Source organism: Dipteris shenzhenensis, chromosome 2 (genome assembly GCF_047967505.1).
Source record: "Dipteris shenzhenensis isolate YYH24624 ecotype China chromosome 2, Dip_SZ_1.0, whole genome shotgun sequence".
In the NCBI taxonomy this organism is placed as follows: domain Eukaryota; kingdom Viridiplantae; phylum Streptophyta; class Polypodiopsida; order Gleicheniales; family Dipteridaceae; genus Dipteris; species Dipteris shenzhenensis.
The window spans coordinates 36,845,380-36,863,369 of NC_141597.1; the positions used below are offsets into that span (position 1 = coordinate 36,845,380).

General features: G+C 44.9%; 1 protein-coding gene across 2 annotated transcripts in view; it reads right to left on the reverse strand.

The window, feature by feature from the left end:
* Window positions 1–17,990, reverse strand: part of LOC147904704 (uncharacterized) — a 78,386-nt gene that overhangs the window by 3,231 nt on the left and 57,165 nt on the right. Inside the window, exon 11 of one of the 2 annotated variants that reach the window (XR_015542414.1) lies at window positions 10,023–10,573. Coding sequence is in view for 1 of the 2 variants with exons in the window: in XM_087387993.1 (XP_087244119.1) it covers window positions 10,195–10,573 (379 nt within the window). In the remaining variant the exon portion in view is untranslated. Of the gene's footprint in view, window positions 1–9,854; window positions 10,574–17,990 lie in introns of those variants that run through there. The other variant, XM_087387993.1, reaches the window with a different exon arrangement.

Here is a 17,990-nt window from a genome sequence, read left to right on the forward strand (position 1 = left end):
TTGTCTCTTCCATAGGATGAGCTTTTGGTGCACTACTAGAGTCACCCATGGAGTCGACACTGGCACTCATGGGCAGATGATGGAGTCCCACCCACAGCTCCAATTGGTTGTAGAGAGCCTGGAGTCCCTACCAGAGGTAATCCTTCGAGAGACTCTTGAGGGGGGACCGCTTCAACAAAGATTAGGCATTTCTAAGTTATGAGGCCAGTGTCTTAGGTGCAAGCAGATGGGCCACTTATCTTGTGACTGCACAAGAGGTCCCCCCCAGTATAGACTGAGACAGCAAAGGGATCACTAAGAGGATAGGACCTAGCGACCCCACAAGCAGCCGCAGCAGCAGTAGGAGTCCCAAACTCCATGGGTGGAGCTCTCTGAGAGTAAGTGGACCAGGGCGAAGAAAAAGAAACCAAGCAAGTGGGCCAAAAAGAATCGCATACATCGCGCTAATCGTGAAAAGAGAGTGTAGGCAACCACCCACTCCCAAGAGGACCAATCACGTGACCCTCCTTTAGGTGGCCCACTGACTCTCGAGAGTGTGCCTCCAGTTCCTCCAACAGATCTCCCTAGAGCCAGGGCTCCAAGCGCACACGCACCCCTGTAGCAGCAACAAGCCAAAGAAGCTTCCAGGAGGTTGCTCCTCCACCCACTCACCCCCCACCACCACAGTTGTACAGGAGAAGGCCCAGAGTTCCCAAGCTCCCGAGCAACAACGATCCCCCTCTTTCGCATCTCCTGGCATCCCTTCTCCTTGCCCCTAACCACGTCGAACCCTTCCTACCCCCCTCCCCCCCCTCTCCTTTCTCTCCTCCTACCCCCTCTTTAGTCCACCCCCTCTCCTGTTATCACCCTTGTCACTTGCCAAGGTATGTGACCGTGTGCGAAATCTGGCAATATTCCTACGATAGAGAAGAGGTATAGGAGTACTAATGTATGGCCGAGCAGGGGCATCTGGTGTCATGAAAGATGACCAGCATAAAGGACTTATTTGATCTTGATAGTATTCTAGCTTGGTCCTCTTTTCTGCTGTCAACCATTAGGTTTGTAGAGTGCATAGTAGGGACAACTGGAATTCTTGCATCTTGACCTTTTCAAGGGGCATAGTCAGGTATGATTTCACTTTCCATTTGTTGAACCATTTCCTTATATTTGTCCCCCATCCTGTGCAGATGATCTTGCTTTTATGATTCTTCTGAAGTTTCATACTAGCAGTCCATGCTCTATGTGGCAATCTTTCTTTTGGCATTTGTTGTTGTCACGGGGGCGTGAAATTCTAAGTACTTTAATGTACTACAAGACCGTGACAACTTTGGTTTTAAAAGTCCAAGCATGGGCCTAATAATGTGTAATTAAACGCGGCATGGTGCCTAGCACATAAGCATAATTAATCCCTAGGCCCAAAGGCATTCCGAGGAATTAAAAGAGTGGTTGTTGGGAAATGATGATGTGGCATTTTTAATGGGCCCCCTAGAGAGTCATGTACCTTCAGTGGCCCCCCTAAAGTTCCAGGTGGCTCTAGTGCCTTCTACATGCTCCTTTGCCATTCCTGGACCTTCTTGAGCCTTCTAAACTTCACATGTGTGGTTTTCTGTAAAATCTTCTCCATTTGTTGAGATTTTGGATTGGTTTTTCAACCTCCTTCAGCTGAATTCCGTTTTTCTTCATAACTCCTCACCCGTTTGGATTCCTCGACTTCCAATTGGCCTGATGGCTTCCCCTCTGCCTCCCCTTTGCAGTGATATGCTTTTCCCTCCGTGCGTTTGGTAGAATGGGCAGAGCTGAGTACTTCTTTTGCTGGTCAAATTTGCAAAAGTGGCTTTTTCTGGACCTTTTTGCTTCTACCACCTCCTGGGCCTCTCCTCTTGCAAAGCTACAGCTTCCTGTCAAATTTTGAGTGGTCCCACACGCTGATTGACTGGGTTTTCTCAGTTTTGGAGGACTTTCCGGCGATGAAACTTCTCCAAAACCTTCTCAATGCATTCCTCTTTGAAGCACGCTTCTTTTGAACCCAAGAACTCCCATTTCTTCGCGACAGAAGTGCTTCTTTTTGCATTTTTCAATGGAATTCTTGCTGGTCGGCTCTTGTAAATGCTCTTTCTTTATGCCTTTGCACTCCTCTTTGGCTGAGAATGCAATTGGGCATTGGCTACTATGTCCTCTTGGCGATTGAGGACTTGGTTCGAGTTTTCAAGGCTTGGTGAGTTGTGATTTTGCTGCTGCAATTTCTTTTTGCCATAAGCTATTGGTTGGCCTCGTGTGCCGCCTCTTTCTTGGCTCACAAGTGCCCAAGCAGTGCTACATGAGTCATTCTTTGGTTGGGTACTTTGTTGATTTTATTTTGGAGCTTTGAAAAGCTTTGTGAATGCCATCTGGAAACCACTCAAAGAGAGCAGCTGGGGTGCAGTGTGATTGCATCCTGGACAGCCAATGGAATTGCACTCGGAAAAGAGAATGCCTTTGGGTTAAGCCTATGGGTTAAGTGCACTTATATGATGGTGTTCTATGCTTGAAAGCCTTGCGTAGGCTTAGTGAATTGGGGCTGCGTGCTCAATTGCAGGGAAGTTCTCCAGATGCAACTTGTAATCATTTCACTGTGAAATATAAAGAAATACCGAAAGAAACGCCACGGTGTTGGGGACCAATCGGGTGCACTTGTCTATGTTTGTTGAGCAGGGGCATTCTAGCCTCCATCCCTTTTTCAGTGGTTTTGTTTGTGAACAAATGGGTAAATGCCAAATGGTGATCATGCAATGGTTAATGGTTGTGATATATGCTTTGTGAGCTGTAAATAAGTGCTGAAGTGATTAAAGGTTTAGTTCCACTCCCCTCTGAGTGATTAGAGGCCGGTTCCATTGGTTCCATTGTCGGGATACCACACTCTTTCTCAAGAGGTGGGCCTCCGTAGTTTGGTAGAAGGATATCTTTGCTGCACTTTTTGACAGCTGAATATTACAACCATAAACATGGTGAGTACCCATGAGCAAGAGAGCTCCACAACTCCTCAAAGGAGAAGGCAGGAAAGCCTTAATGATCCAGCTAGTGTACAATTGCAGGGAGCACAACAAATGCCTTTTGAGTAGGCCACACATGAAGCTACAACTGAGATCAACGGTGATACTAGTTCTAGCAGTGAGTCAGATGATGCTACTATGTTGAATGCACAGCTTGCAAGTGCAATGACTGCTTTGACTCAGCTGGCTCAAAATTTGGCTCAGATTGTGCAAACAAATGCCAAGAAGAAGAAGAAATCAACAAAGCACAAGCACGAAAAGAGTGAGTACACACATGCATCAGCTTCTCATGGCGGACCGCACACTCATGCATCAGTTTCCCATGACGGACAGCCATCAAAAATGACTCAGAAAGTGACTTCCAAGAGAGAGGAATCACCCAAAAGAGCACTTGAGAAAGAGGTACAAAAAATACAGCCAGTGCAACCATATGAGCAGCCAACACAAGGCCTTGGTTTGGGTACTTCTACTCCTCAAAATAATAATGTGCAGTCCATAAATGTGGCTCAACCACCTGAACCATATTTGAGGCAGCAACCTGAATATTTTGGTACAGATTCTATCTTTGATGCTATGTTGATTTCACCACCAATTGGGCATAGAAAGCAAGCCATGTATGACAATGTGGGAATGCAGCCAGGCATGCAAGCCACAGCATATGCTCCCATGCCTAATGTTCAGCCAAGCATGGCTCTCCCTAGTGAAGGGAATGCTACAAATATACAGCCATCTTTGGGACAGCCAATATCAAACGTATATAAAGAATTTAAGGATGGTGGTTCTCATGTCAAGTTTGATACATATAATGGAGTACAGGACACGTACAAAGCCCTCACATTCCTTCAACAGTTTGATGTTGCATTTCTTGGGGGTTTGTTTACAAAAGCATCCAAGATGAGGAAGGTTGCCACATTTTTGAAACGCAATGCACTTAAGTGGTATACCAACCTTATGCTTCATGGAGATGCACCTGCTACTTGGCTGGAATTTAAGCAAGTGTTCTCTTCTACTTGGCTTACTCCAACTTTTAAAGTTGAAGTACTTTCACACTGGCATGACTTGTCATACAAACTTTACAAGAATCTTGATGATTACACCCAAAGGTTTTGGGATGTTTTGCTGCCATTGAGCTCTTACAGGCATGTTTCTTTGAAAGAGCAAATAGAGAGGTACTGTTGTGGATTGCCTAGTGAGCTACGTGATTATTGCATCAAAACCAAGGTGGGTTCTATGACTCAATTAAATGCAAGGATAGCATATGCATGGATGCAGGAGAAGAATTTGGGCTTTATGGACAGCAAGAAAGAAGACAACAAATGGGCTGCCAAACACCAGGATAAGGACATCAAATCTGAAAATAAAAATTATGGCAAACGACCGTTTCAAAAGGGAGGAAAAGCCTAATTCAAAGCTGGTCAAAGGCGTGGACAACCTAATAAACAACCCCGTACCAAGTTATCTGATGAAGAGAAAAAGTCACTCATGGAGTAAATCAAATGTTTTATATGCAAAGGAGAGGGACACCGCTCTTATGATTGCCCATTCAAGAAAAGAGACAGGTCAGATGATGATAAGAATGGTGATAAATAGGCTGATCGGAAGGGCAAAAGGCCTAAACCTTCCGCAGGACTTCTTCTAGATGTGATTGGGACTTTGCCACATGCACATGATGAAGAAATGAAAAAGATTGAGATGTGCAGAGCATGGGAAATTTTCAAAAATCAAAATTGTTTGTTTTTCTTTGATTCTGGGGCAAAGGCGAATTTCATAACTCCTGATATGGCAGGAAGGCTTGGCATCAAGCTTAAGGAAATGGAGCCATCCGGCATGTATGATATGGCCAACCCTGAACTCAACACACCTGTCACTCCTATCATTGGCAAGTTGAGGATGCATATCTAGGGATATCAAGATGCAGAGGACTTCTACATTATGCCTTTGCCAGAGTGTGATGCTTTGCTTGGGATACCTTGGATATACAGGATGCTGAATTATACTTGCAGACATACGAGAAGGAAATGTTAGCAGTGATACATGCTTTGACCACATGGAAACATTACCTTCCTGGAGCTGATTTTTATGTGCAGACAGATCATCAATCACTTAGATATTTTCTCACGCAGAGAAAATTATCTGAAAAGCACATGAGATGGACTAACTTCCTCTCAATGTTTCATTTTCAAATTATACATGTGCCGAGTAACAAAAATGTCGTAGCTGATGCACTTTCCAAGAAACCACAGCCTGAAGCAGTCTCCAAGAAACCCAGTGTTTCAGCAGTGAGCATTGCTTACAACAATGTATGTTAACGATGCTGATTTTTCAACTATTTATGATCAGCTTTCTGATGGTCAAAGGCATGATCACTATATGTTGAAAGAGGGTTTCATTTTGATGCATGGACGACTCTGTGTCACTGATCAGATGCAACAGAAAGTCATAATGGAAAGTCATGCTCCTCCATATGCAGGACATAGGGAAATTACAGCAACAATTACAACAGTGGAGCAATACTTTTATTGGCCATCTTTGAGGAAAGATGTGGAAGAATATGTGAGAACATGCATGGTTTGTCAGAAAGTAAAGTTTGACAGGCAGAAGGCACCTCGGTTGTTACACACTTTGCCAATTCCGGATACACCATGGCAAAGCATAGCTATGGATTTTGTGTTTGATCTTCCACGTACTCCTACTAGACATGATGGATTGTGGACAATAATTTGCAGGTTTAGCAAACAAGCCCACTTTGTGCCAATAAGAAAGAAAATTACAGCAAATCAAATGGCCAAATTGTTTCTGCAACATGTCTTCAAGTATCATAGGATGCCTGAATCCATAATCAGTGATAGCGATCCGAGGATGACCAGCCTCTTTTGGAGAGGGTTGTTTAAAAATATGGGCACTACGCTGAATTTTTCATCATCTTTTCACCCTCAATCTAATGGACAATCGGAGCAGGAAAACTCTACCATCTTGGATATGTTCCATCTTGGATATGTTTAAGTGCTATGTCTCAGACCACAAAAGCAAATGGGAGCATTATTTGCCTTTGCTGGAATATGCTTACAATAATACGGTGCACACATCCACAGGTAAAGCACCTTTTGAAATAGTGGAAGGTGCCAAGAAGATACCTCCCATTTTGCATACAAAAGAGAAAATCTTTGAAGCTGATCGTTTTGTGGAAAGCCTAAAAGAGGCTTACAAGAAGTTCAAATATGCCTTGCCAAGAAGTCATGACAAGCAGAAAAGAGCAACAGATAAGCACCGCAAGGAATTGGTATTCACAGAAGGTGATTGAGTTTTGCTACGTTTTCAGAAGGCAAGGCTGAAAAATAAGAAAGGCAAGAAAAGGTTGTACACAAAGCTGAACATGCGTTACTATGGTCCTTTCCAGGTTTCTGAAAAGATAAACGAGGTAGCTTACATGCTGAAGTTGCCTCCGCATTGGAAGATACATAATGCCTTTCATGTGAGCTTATTAAAGCAATATCATGGAGATATTCCCGAGGATTTACCTGATGAGGTGCAACCTGAAGTGGAAGAACACGATGAACTTCTAGTCCCAGAGCAGATTCTGGCACAGAGAGATAGAAAGCTCAAGGGTAAAGTTATCCGTCGCTACTTGGTAAAATTTCAAAATTACCCGTCACTTGATGCGAAATGAATGGAGGAAGGTGAATTGGCAAAATCACCTGGGATATTGCAGCTTTACCTTGATGCTTTCCAATGAGAGCCGACTGCGGTCCGAGCTCCTACAAGTAGTTCAGCAGAGCGAGCGTTTGGAGCATTACCTGGTGTTAGAGAGGGGGGTAGCACCTCCACTCCCTCAATACAGACGGGCTCACCGTGATTTTATGAGGTCGCTTGATGACACTATCTGTTTCATCCGAGATACTGAGCTGACAGTATTTCTGTTGTGAGACTTCATGATATTGATGCATCTTGACTATTGATAGCGGAGGATCACATAGATTGAGCAGTGTATATGGATGGATGCATGCCTCTCCTAGCCATATTTTCACTGTCTCTGTATACTATAGCTGCAGCTTTCTTGTATACTCTTTCATGCTATATTTCATGCTCACTCCTGTGTTTTGAGGCAGCAAACTGTGGTTTGTTGTTTCAAGAGAGGGGTATGTCACGAGGGCGTGAAATTCTGAGTACTTTAATGTACTACAAGACCGTGACAACTTTGGTTTTTAAAATCCAAGCATGGGCTTAATAATGTGTAATTAAACGCGGCATGGTGCCTAGCACATAAGCGTAATTAATCCCTAGGCGGCCCAAAGGCATTCCAAGAAATTAAGAGTGGTTGTTGGGAAATGATGATGTGGCATTTTTAATGGGCCCCCTAGAGGACCATGTACCTTCAGTGGCCCCCCTAGAGTTCCAGGTGGCTCTAGTGCCTTCTACATGCTCCTTTGTCATTCCTGGACCTTCCTGGGCCTTCTAAACTTCACACGTGTGGTTTTCTCATCTTCTCCCTCTGTTAAGATTTTGGACTGGTTTTTCAGCCTCCTTCAGCTGAATTCCGTTTTTCTTCATAACTCCTCACCCGTTTGGATTCCTCAACTTCCATTTGGCCCGATGGCTTCCCCTCTGTCTCCCCTTTGCAGTGATATGCTTTTCCCTCCGTCCGTTTGGTAGAATGGGGAGCTGAGCACTTCTTTTGCTGGTCGAATTTGCAAAAGTGGCTTTTTTTGGACCTTTTTGCTTCTACCGCCTCCTGGGCCTCTCCTCTTACAAAGCTACAGCTTTATGTTGCATTTCGAGTGGTCCCACGAGCTGGTTGACTGATTTTTCTCAATTTTGGAGGACTTTCCGACGATGAAACTTCTCCAAAACCTTCTCAAAACATTCCTCTCTGAAGCACGTTGCTTTTGAATCCAAGAACTCCCATTTCTTCGTGACACAAGTGCTTCTTTTCGCATTTTTCAGTGGAATTCTTATTGGTCGGCTCTTGTAAATGCTCTTTCTTCATGCCTTTGCACTCCTCTTTGGCTGAGAATGCAATTGGGCATTGGCTACTATGTCCTCTTGCCAATTGAGGACTTGGTTCGAGTTTTCAGGGCTTGGTAAGTTGTGATTTTGCTGCTGTAATTTCTTTTTTCCATAAGCTATTGGTTGGCCTCGTGTGTCGCCTCTTTCTTGGCTCACAGGTGCGAAGGCAGTGCTACATGAGTCATTCTTTGGTTGAGTACTTTGCTGATTTTATTTTAGAGCTTTGAAAAGCTTTGTGAATGCCATCTGGAAACCACTCAAAGAGAGTGCAGCTGGGGTGCAGTGTGATTGCCTCTGAACAGCCAATGGAATTGCACTCGGAAAAGAGAATGCCTTTGGGTTGAGCCTATGGGTTAAGTGCACTTACGTGATGGTATTCTATGCTTGAAAGCCTTACGAAGGCTTAGTGAATTGGGGCTGCATGCTTAGTTGCAGGGAAGGTCTCTCAGATGCAACTTGTAATCATTTCACTGTGAAATATAAAGAAATACCGAAAGGGGCGCCACGGTGTTTGGGCCAATCAGATGCACTTGTCTATGTTTGTTGAGCAGGGGCATTCTGGCCTCCATCCCTTTTTCAGTGATTTTGATACTTTGGAAGGCGGTTGACAATCCATGTTCTTGCCTGAGTCTGCATGATACCTTCTCGTATATGCGAGAGATGCCTACCCTTAATGCCAGAGGAACTCCGAGATCTTGCATTCTTTTCCATAGGCCACCTCTCGGGACTGTATCAAATGCCTTCTTGAAATCTACAAAGCAACACAAAAGAGTTTCTCCTTTGAGCCTGCTCTCATCCATGAGTACTCTTTATGTGACCAGGTGATCTGCAGTTCTATGTTCTTTACGGAAGCCTGCTTGGCCAATGGCCCTCTTCTTGGCCTCTTCAGCCCAATTGCTGATTTTTGCCTCAAGCACTGTGCTAAAAAGTTTAGCTAGTGTGGAACTGACCATTATAGTCCTGTAATTGGTGACTGAATTTGTCTCCTCCTTTGAATAGAGGCTAAACCCAATTCTCTTGCCAATCTGGAGGGAAGCCATGATGTAAAGCGTTTGTCATCAGTATGTGGGATAGCCACTGTCGTGCCCTGTCTTCTATCCATTTAAAGAGTTCAGCACACATGTGCATGTGGTCAGAGGCCTTGCCATTTGCCATCTTTTTCAGCCCTGCTTCAACATTCTCAAAAGTGAAAGGGCTGGCTGAAGCATATGACATTGTTTCATTTCCCATGATGATAGAGCTTGGTGACAAACTCCAGCATTTCCTCATCACAGATATTGCCCATGACCTTTTTCTTCTGACCCTTAACCTGTTTCCACCCCTTTCTGGGATTCTTGATGAATGTAAGCAAATCAGATTTTTCCCTTTATAAAATGTAAGGGCCAAAAATGTAAAGAAAAAAATCTAAGGAGAAAACATCACACCTGCTCCTCTTCATGGCCAAGTGACTGCAATCTCTCCCATGGAGTAAAGAAGAGAGTTTGAGATGGGTGCAACAACTAACAACATATGATTTTTGAAAAGCAGTTCACAAGAGCCAATTCCTATGCTTTTACTCAAATTTGGAAGTTTGTTTTAAGCCTTTGGATCATTCTAAAATCTAAGGGCCCAAAATCAAACAGTTGGCTCAACGAGGGCTCAAGAAACACAAACTTGCCTCTAGGCTGCCTGCTGTAATGATTTTTAAATATGATGGCTCTCAAAATCATAAGGTTTATAGACCATTCATCTTTAAACATGTGGACAATTGGCATGTCCATTAGCAGCAAATTGTCAAGTGGTGTAAAATAGTCCTCTATACAAACATAGCCTATTCGATCTCACTCCTCCTAGTGAAAAAGCATAATGTTATGCACTTTCCACCTTTGTAAATAATCCAAGCAAGAGCCTGGACATTCTGGCTCGAGTACAGATTCCCTTTTTTAAGTCCATCATCAAGTATGTATATAGTTGCAATGCATTCCTTTAAAATCTTTAAGTTCCCAACCAAGGTGAAACAAGAGAACATACCTTTTTGAGATAGCTTTTCTTCCAATGGCTATATAAGATGCGCACAAAAGCACACACCGTGAGTCCACCTCTCACTGGATAAACTTTTTACTCTGCATGACAACCATGATATGTACAACTAAAAAAGTGCAAAAACAAGGGTAGATCCAACAGCTCAAAATAAAGAGAAGGTTTAAGGAGGCAAGTGACTGGGAAAAAGAGCAAATCCTTCTTTGAAGGACTTTGGCAGTACTGTTTGCCTCTCTATCCCAACATTATGAAACCATTCTTTCAGATAATCCCTATACATATAGCTAGAAATGCTGCTTTCCTGTGCATTTCGATCTGCAGCATGAGACACCATCTCATCTGATTTGTCAATCACTTTTCTCTTGAAACAACTTTCTTTTGCAAGATTCAGCAAGGCAGTTGCTGCTGATGCCTGGGAAAGGAAGGAAAAAGAGAGTGAGTCTGATGTTGCTGTCCTTGCAAATCTTGTGTGCAAAATATGCACCAAAGACCTTTTCAACTCCTCTACTCCAGGCAACTCCACTCCTTTGTCCACCCCCAGCCTGCAAAAATTGAAACACAAACAGGTATCAGCCCAACTAGAGATGGAAATACAATTGCTGGCTACGAGCAAATATTAACTCGCGCATATCTACCAAATGTCTCTAACAAATGTCAACACATGGCAGGCAGACCTATCACAATAGTCCTCTCTCTCTCTCTCTCTCTCTCTCTCTCTCTCTCTCTCTCTCTGGCAGCAGAGTTGGGGCTAGTGAGGCAGTCAGCAGATGCAGATACACCTGGGGGCTATCCATGACTTGATTATATATAATGGTCTCCGGAGATGGCCATCATCTCGTGGGCTCACTTGTTTCCCACATGGTGAGGGAAGAAGCACAGTGGCCTACCTGTTGGGTCCAGCATCTTTTGCCTCATGAGTGCGCGCCTTTACTGTGCCCCCTACTCCACTCAGTGCGGACCACTCATACCTTGCCTTCTGTATCTCGGCCACCATGCCAGTAATGAGGAGGGCCCCCCTGCACCCACTCGTGTTCAAATCCATTTTGACCTTGCTCTTGATCCCATATACATGAGCCACTTGGCCTCGGAGCTCCCAATCTTACTTGGGGATGGGATGGACCTCGCCCACACCTCAAATACCCTTGTCTCGGTGGTATAGGAGGCTGTCACCACATCCTTCCCCACGACACGATCTGGAGGTGTCCCAGACGGGAAGATGTCCCAAAACCCCTCATTTGACAACGAGTGCAAAGAGATGAGAGCCCAATCTCACACGTGAGCGAACATTGGGACATTTGACTTCACCAAAGGCACAACAAATCTCACGCCAAGTGACACGGCATAAGAAGCGAGCTTTCCTCATACACAAGATGGATAAGGTGATCGGATCCTTTCGCGGAGGGGATCCTACTTCAGGTTGGGGGCTCTTATCAGCAGAGGAGAAGCAGCCCATCCCCATCACAGATCCAGTGGTTTGGCACACATAGCCATCCTCCCTTTACGATGTCCTAGGTCAGACTCCACCTAATAAGTCCTCTATGCCCAGGCCACTACGTGTCAATTGTTTACTGCAGAGAATGTACGGGCTGCCCTTCTCATACTTCATAACCAGAGATCACCAGATCATGAGGGATTGCGCACTGAGCACTTTGCACATGGGCAGGAGGTCTTGGCCCCGGTTCTAGCACACTTATTCAATCATGCCGTATGCCATGGCTTCCCACCTACCTGGAGCGTCACCACCATAGTACCGATACAAAAGGCAAGTGATCCCATGGATACTGGGAACTATCGTACTCTTATGATTGGCCACACTCTGGCTAAAATAGATGGGTAGAGGGAGATCAATGGTCACACAGCGGGTCATGGGCAGCAGGTTCTTGGGCGGCTTTCGGAGACAGCACTCCAACCTGGACCACATCTTCACCTTGAGGGCTATCATTGAGGAGGCGAAGTCGAGGCACCGAAAGTCTACACTTGCTTTGTAGAGTGTCGTAAGGTATTTCATACTATCACATGTTCCCGCTTAATCAAGACATTACAAGAGTTGCAGCTCCCAAAGATCATGATGTGGGGGCAGTGATGAGCCTCTCTCTCTCTCTCTCTCTCTCTCTCTCTCTCTCTCTCTCTGTGCAAATCATCCTCAGCAAAGGAGTTGCAAAGACTCCTAGAGGCCTTAGAGGTTTTCGGCACACACAGATCTGACAATCAGCCTTGGGAAGACCAAGGTAATGATCTTCAACACCTCACGCACAGTGCTTCGTCGACATATCTTCACTTAAAGTGCTGAGCCAGTGGAGATAGTGCAGTCCTGCACATACTTGGGAACAGTTTTCACAAGACCCATCTTCACGATGGATCCACTGATGACGGGTGGCTTTTCGACACTTTAGTGCAGTTGCCTGCCATGTATGCAGAACTCTTCTAAGGATGCGATCTCCCGAGGACAGAGTGGAGGAGATTTGAGCAGCTACCAATGATTATGGGGTCCAAGATGATTCGAAGTAATCCCTCAGTTCCACATGAGATAGTACAGGCAGAGTTCGCCATGATACCCCTTCAGGTTGATGCCATCTTTTAGAGAGTGACATTCATCCACAGAATTTGAGACTTACCTCACTGGAGACTTTTGAGGCTTGCCCCGAAGTCAGAAAGACAACTAGCAGAGAGCAGAGCAAACACATGGTGTGCACGTATATCCATATGGCTTGCCATGCGCCGTATCCAGATGGATAGACTTTCCCCCTTTCAGGACAACATGGACGCGCCTCTCCTAGGTCGATCCCACAAGATGAGATCAACCGTATCATACAGTTAGATCTCCTCTAATCAGCCCCTTCTCCAAAAGTTCATTTACCTAAATCATGATCTCCTCCTACTGCGCCGCACTAACTCTATAAGGTGGTCTATTGGGTGGACTACTGCTAGGTATGATGTCAATCCCATGGTCCTCTGGCCTTTCTGATGAAAGCTCACTAGGCAACTCATTAGAAAAGCAATCTGAAAATTCAGTTAGAAAAACATCCCTTTGCTTTTCCAAACAGGAAACAGTATGCTCTTATGGTAGTAATTCTGGATGTGGGAGCAAATGTCTCCTCAAAATCAATGCCTTGTTGTTGGGCATACCCTTTTGCAACAAGAAGGGAGATCTACTAATTCCCATGTGTCATTTTTGGCAATGGATTGTAACTCCGCTCTCATTGCTTCCATCCACTCTTTGCTCTCAAAAGCATCTTTATGGCACAAAGGCTCTTCATTGCAAGCTGTAGCAAGGAGTGCAAACTCAAGAAAGTGACCATGCATCTGTCTATTCCCTGATCTTGTCCGGGCAGCAAAAGGCTGATCTTGTTTGCTGTCCCTCAATGTATCAAGAAGCCATCTGGGAACTTGCCTTTGCTGTCGATTGACACCTCTTTCTTCAATCACTGCATCATGAATAATGGAATCGTTTCGTGCTGGAAGAGAAACCTGCAAATCAGCATGGGATACTAGCTGATCATTGCTTGTTGGAGGGCCTACAGGAGGCTCATGTTGCTGGTCAAAGCCCTCCTCTAAGGAAGGCAGAGGTAACCAAGAGTCAAAGGCATCAAACATGTCAACTTTTGGCTTAGCTTTGCAGTCCACAAGAGGAGAAGCCGAATGTTCAGCAACGATTACATCTCTACTGACAATAATCTTCCCAATATTTGGTTGGTATAACCTATACCCTCTGCTCTCCTGGCTGAAACCAATAAATATGATTTGATTGCCTTGTCATCAAGCTTATGTCTCAGCTGAGATGGTACATGAACATATGCAAGAGACCCAAGAGTAAAGGCTTCCTGCCTTTCCATGCTTCATAAGATGTAACAGTCTTCAATGCCCTTGTGGGTGATCTATTCAGCACATAGTTGGCACACATCACTGCATCAAGCCAAAATTTATTGGGCAAGGACTTGGCCTTGAGCATGCATCTGGCCATCTCCATATTTGACCTGTTCTTCCTTTCAGGAACAGGATTATGCTGAGGAGTGTAAGGAGTAGTGCATAAGTGAGCAATGCCCCATGAAGACAAAAATGCATCAAACTCCTTTGACATATACTCTTCCCCCCTATCTGTGTTGAGGGTGACAAGCTTGCATCCTGATTCATTTTCAACCATATTCAGCCACCTTTGAAAGCATGAGAACACGTCAGATTTGGCTTTTAAAGCATATACCCAGCAATATCTTGTGAAGTCATCAATGAGAGTCAGGAAATATTTGTACCCTCCAATGGAAGTTGTCTTTCTTAGGCCACAGACGTCACTGTGTACTACTTGCAATTTCCTTTGTGAGAGTTTTGGACAATTCTTTTGAAAAGGAAACCGATGCATCTTACCCAAGAGACAACCCTCACACACATGTTTGGAAACTGTGTGAGTTTGAGGTACATCATTTGCCATCTACTCTGAATGCAGCTTTGCAAGAGCTCTATAATTAAGATGACCCATTCTCTCATGCCACAAATGAGTTTCAGCAAGCAGTGAATCTAAAATAGCAAATGCTTCAATAGACAATGCAGCTGAGTGATGATCAAGGTGATAAAGCCCCTTTTTCCAAGTGCCAGTGAGGACTATGGCATTGTCATCACGAAGATCATATACTAGGCATCTGTATCCATCAAAAATCACGAAACCTAAAGTGGCAATTGCTGAAATTGAAATCAAGTTGACTTCAATTCCAGGCACAGAGAGAACATTTGTCAAAGTGACAGGATGGCTTCAAATGGATGTGAGTTGCACATCTCCAATTCCTTTTACAGCATAGGAGGCATTGTTAGCGCATGTGACAGTTCTCCCACGAGGCGCATCAACTAAGGAATGAAACAACTATCTACAAGATGTGACGTGCTTGGAAGCACCACTATCAAAATACCAAGACTGAGCATCATTAGCAATAAAGAGTGCATCAACTTTGGAGGGATCAAATGAGCAATGGACAGCCCATGCCCAATCATCCTGAAGAGCATGTGCATGTGAAGCATCTGCTAGCTCGTGGGATTCAATTGCATGTGAGGCATTAACTGTCAATCCTGCTTTCTTTTTCTCCGAAGCAATGCGCTTCTTGCATTCTGAAATGTCATGTCCAGGCTTGCGACAATAGTTGCATCTTTTCTTCTTTGACTTATCTGCTGTATTTGTAGATGCATTGGAGGAATTGCCATTGCTATGCGTACATTTAGGCTTGCCCATAGGCTTGGAAGCCTTTCCTCTTCCTGTCTGCTGTGAAGCAAAAGCACGATCAGGAATAATAGCTTGTCTATTAGCTCAACTTTGCTCTTCCTGCAAAAGCAAAGTGACTAGCTGATCAAAAGGTAGTGGTCTGGATTACCCATGGCCACTAACCGAAGAGTTGTAGCAAACCCTTGATATGAATCTGGCAATCCATTCACTGTGGTACTGACAAGCTGAGAATTTGGCAACACCTCATTAATATTTGCAAGTTGTTCCATGAGGTCCTTGACCTTTGTCAGGTATGCATCCATAGAGTCACCTTCATTCATACTAACTTCCTGTTCTTAAAAATGCAACACGTGCCTCATTGCGAATCTAATAAAGAGAAGCCAATTTGTCCCAAGCATCCTTTGCTGTCCTGCAAGACCGGATGTGTGGAATAATGATTCTCTTGCATGATAAAGCAATACAGGAATGTGCATTTGCATCTCTTGCATCCCATCTTGATTGTTCCTCAGTTGGGGGAGCAGCAACAGGGGTGCTAGAAGATAAGGCATCAGGAGGAGTACCCTCTGCAGAGGGACTAGCAGTAGAGGCAACCACTGTAGCATTGGCTGGCCTCAGATCAACCCCAAAAACAATATTCCAAAAATGCCTTGCAACAAGAATATGTTTCATGAGATAAGACCACATCGGATAGTTGGTGCCATCCAACTTATCATCTTCACAAAGAATGCTAAATAGATCATAATTGTTGCCAGCCATTGCAAATGGGATACCCTAAAAAAGACCTGAAAACCCAAAAGCCTCAAGGCTATCACTACAAAGAGCTGGCTGTCCAAAAATGACAGCAAATATCTGCAAATAAATGTTCTCATGTGCCGCAAATCAAGAAAAATCTGATTGCAAATTTCCAACCCAGATCAGAGGGCATATGCAGATTTGACCCAAATGTGACTGTGTTAGGCAATGTTCACTGCAAAGAAAGCAAATCTAGCAAAAGCCCCAAATTTAAGTAGGGCAAATAGGCCAAAAAGAGGGCAAATGCTGAAAAGCCCCAAATTTTGCTGAGATTTTTGCAAATGTGACCCAATGTATTGTAATCTGATCCAATGTCCTGTAAAAGTGACTCAATATCCTGCAATCTGACCCAAAGGCTTGCAACTGCAAAATTAGGACTTGCTGTCCACAAGGTGACTACAAAAGTGCAACTGTCCCAACGTATAGACCTCAACAGGTAGGCTGTCCAAACTGTTGAAATAGCTTGATAAGACTTCAAACAGTAAAAGGAAGGTACGGTCAGCAAAAGCCCTTAAAAGCAAAGCCCCAAATTTTGAGAATGTCCTGTATATAGCTTCACACGTGCAGAACAGGTACGAGCTGTGCGGACAGCACTGCATGTATACCTGTACGGACATTGCGGATATACTTGTACGGATGTACGGAGTAGATATAGTATACGGTGCAGGTACAACATACGGAGCAGGTACAATGTACGGTGTGGGTACAATGTACGACACAGATACGGAGTGCAGTGTACGGAACATGTACGTGACTGTACGAAACACAAGTGCGGAGCTGTACGGCGACACAAGTACAATGTACGAAACAGGTACCGTATGCAGAAGACAACGTACGGCGTAGGTACAGCAACTAACGTAAGATTAACGAACGTCCGTACAATCGTACGAACTGTACGGATGGGGGTACAAGGAGCAGGTGCAAGTTTGGTGGTAGGAGTCAGGTCCAATGAGGCTGTACAGCGAACAAGCTGGAGCAGTGACGACCAACAGAGGAGCAGACTTGCAATGAGCAATGGAGGGCTCAAGGGGCTGAGGAGAGCTGAAAGACAAGTGTAGACCGTCAACTAGTGTCTTAAGAAAAGAGAAGTACATAGTACTTGTACCTAGACCCTAGGACTAAGTGTCCTAGGTGTCACATAGGACTAAGTGTCCTATGTGGCATAAAAGGCACAAAACAAACTAAGTGCCTATAACTATGCCTACAAGGCACATACCAGGGCTCATAGGGCATCACTAGAACTGGGAGAAGATGGCCTACAAATTTGGTCCCAATAAAGACAATATCCACTTTACTTGCCCAACCTTCCATGTTGACCTCTGACCAGGGTCTAACTATGAAGTGCAGCGGAACTAAATGAAAATGGAGAGAGAGAGAGAGAGAGAGAGCCTCACATTCACAGAACAGGAGAGGAGAGAAAGAGATGAGAGAATTGCAAACGATCTCAGGAAAAACCCCCGTCCGGTGGGGAAAACCTCTTGCTATATATGGCTGGACTGCTCCACAATGAGATGCAAACAACAATGGAAGGGGGGGGCACATATATAGCCTCCCCCCCTCCTAGTCGGTTGGTAGTATAGGGCCGACCGACAGCCTGTAGGTGAGGGGCCGACTGCTCCTGCTAGGGGGGCAACCCCCCCCTCAGCCCTCTATAACAGCCCTAAGAGGGGCTGATCCCCTGCCTCAAGGTCCGACTGGACTACTCCCCTCCTACTCTGTAAGATGGGCTGCAAGGGGCCCATATAAGGGGCAACCCTCCTGCAAACACCCCCGACCAGCAGGCTCTAGGGGCCAACCCCTGCCCTACATGAGGCCCCACCACATGGGCTGCACACAGCCATAAAAGGGGCTGCTCCCCCATCTGAAACAGACCAAAACCAAGGCAGACAGATGACCGAGGCCCACCTCTGCACATAACTGGGCCCATAGGGCTGGGGCTGCTGCATACCCTACTCTACCCTCAC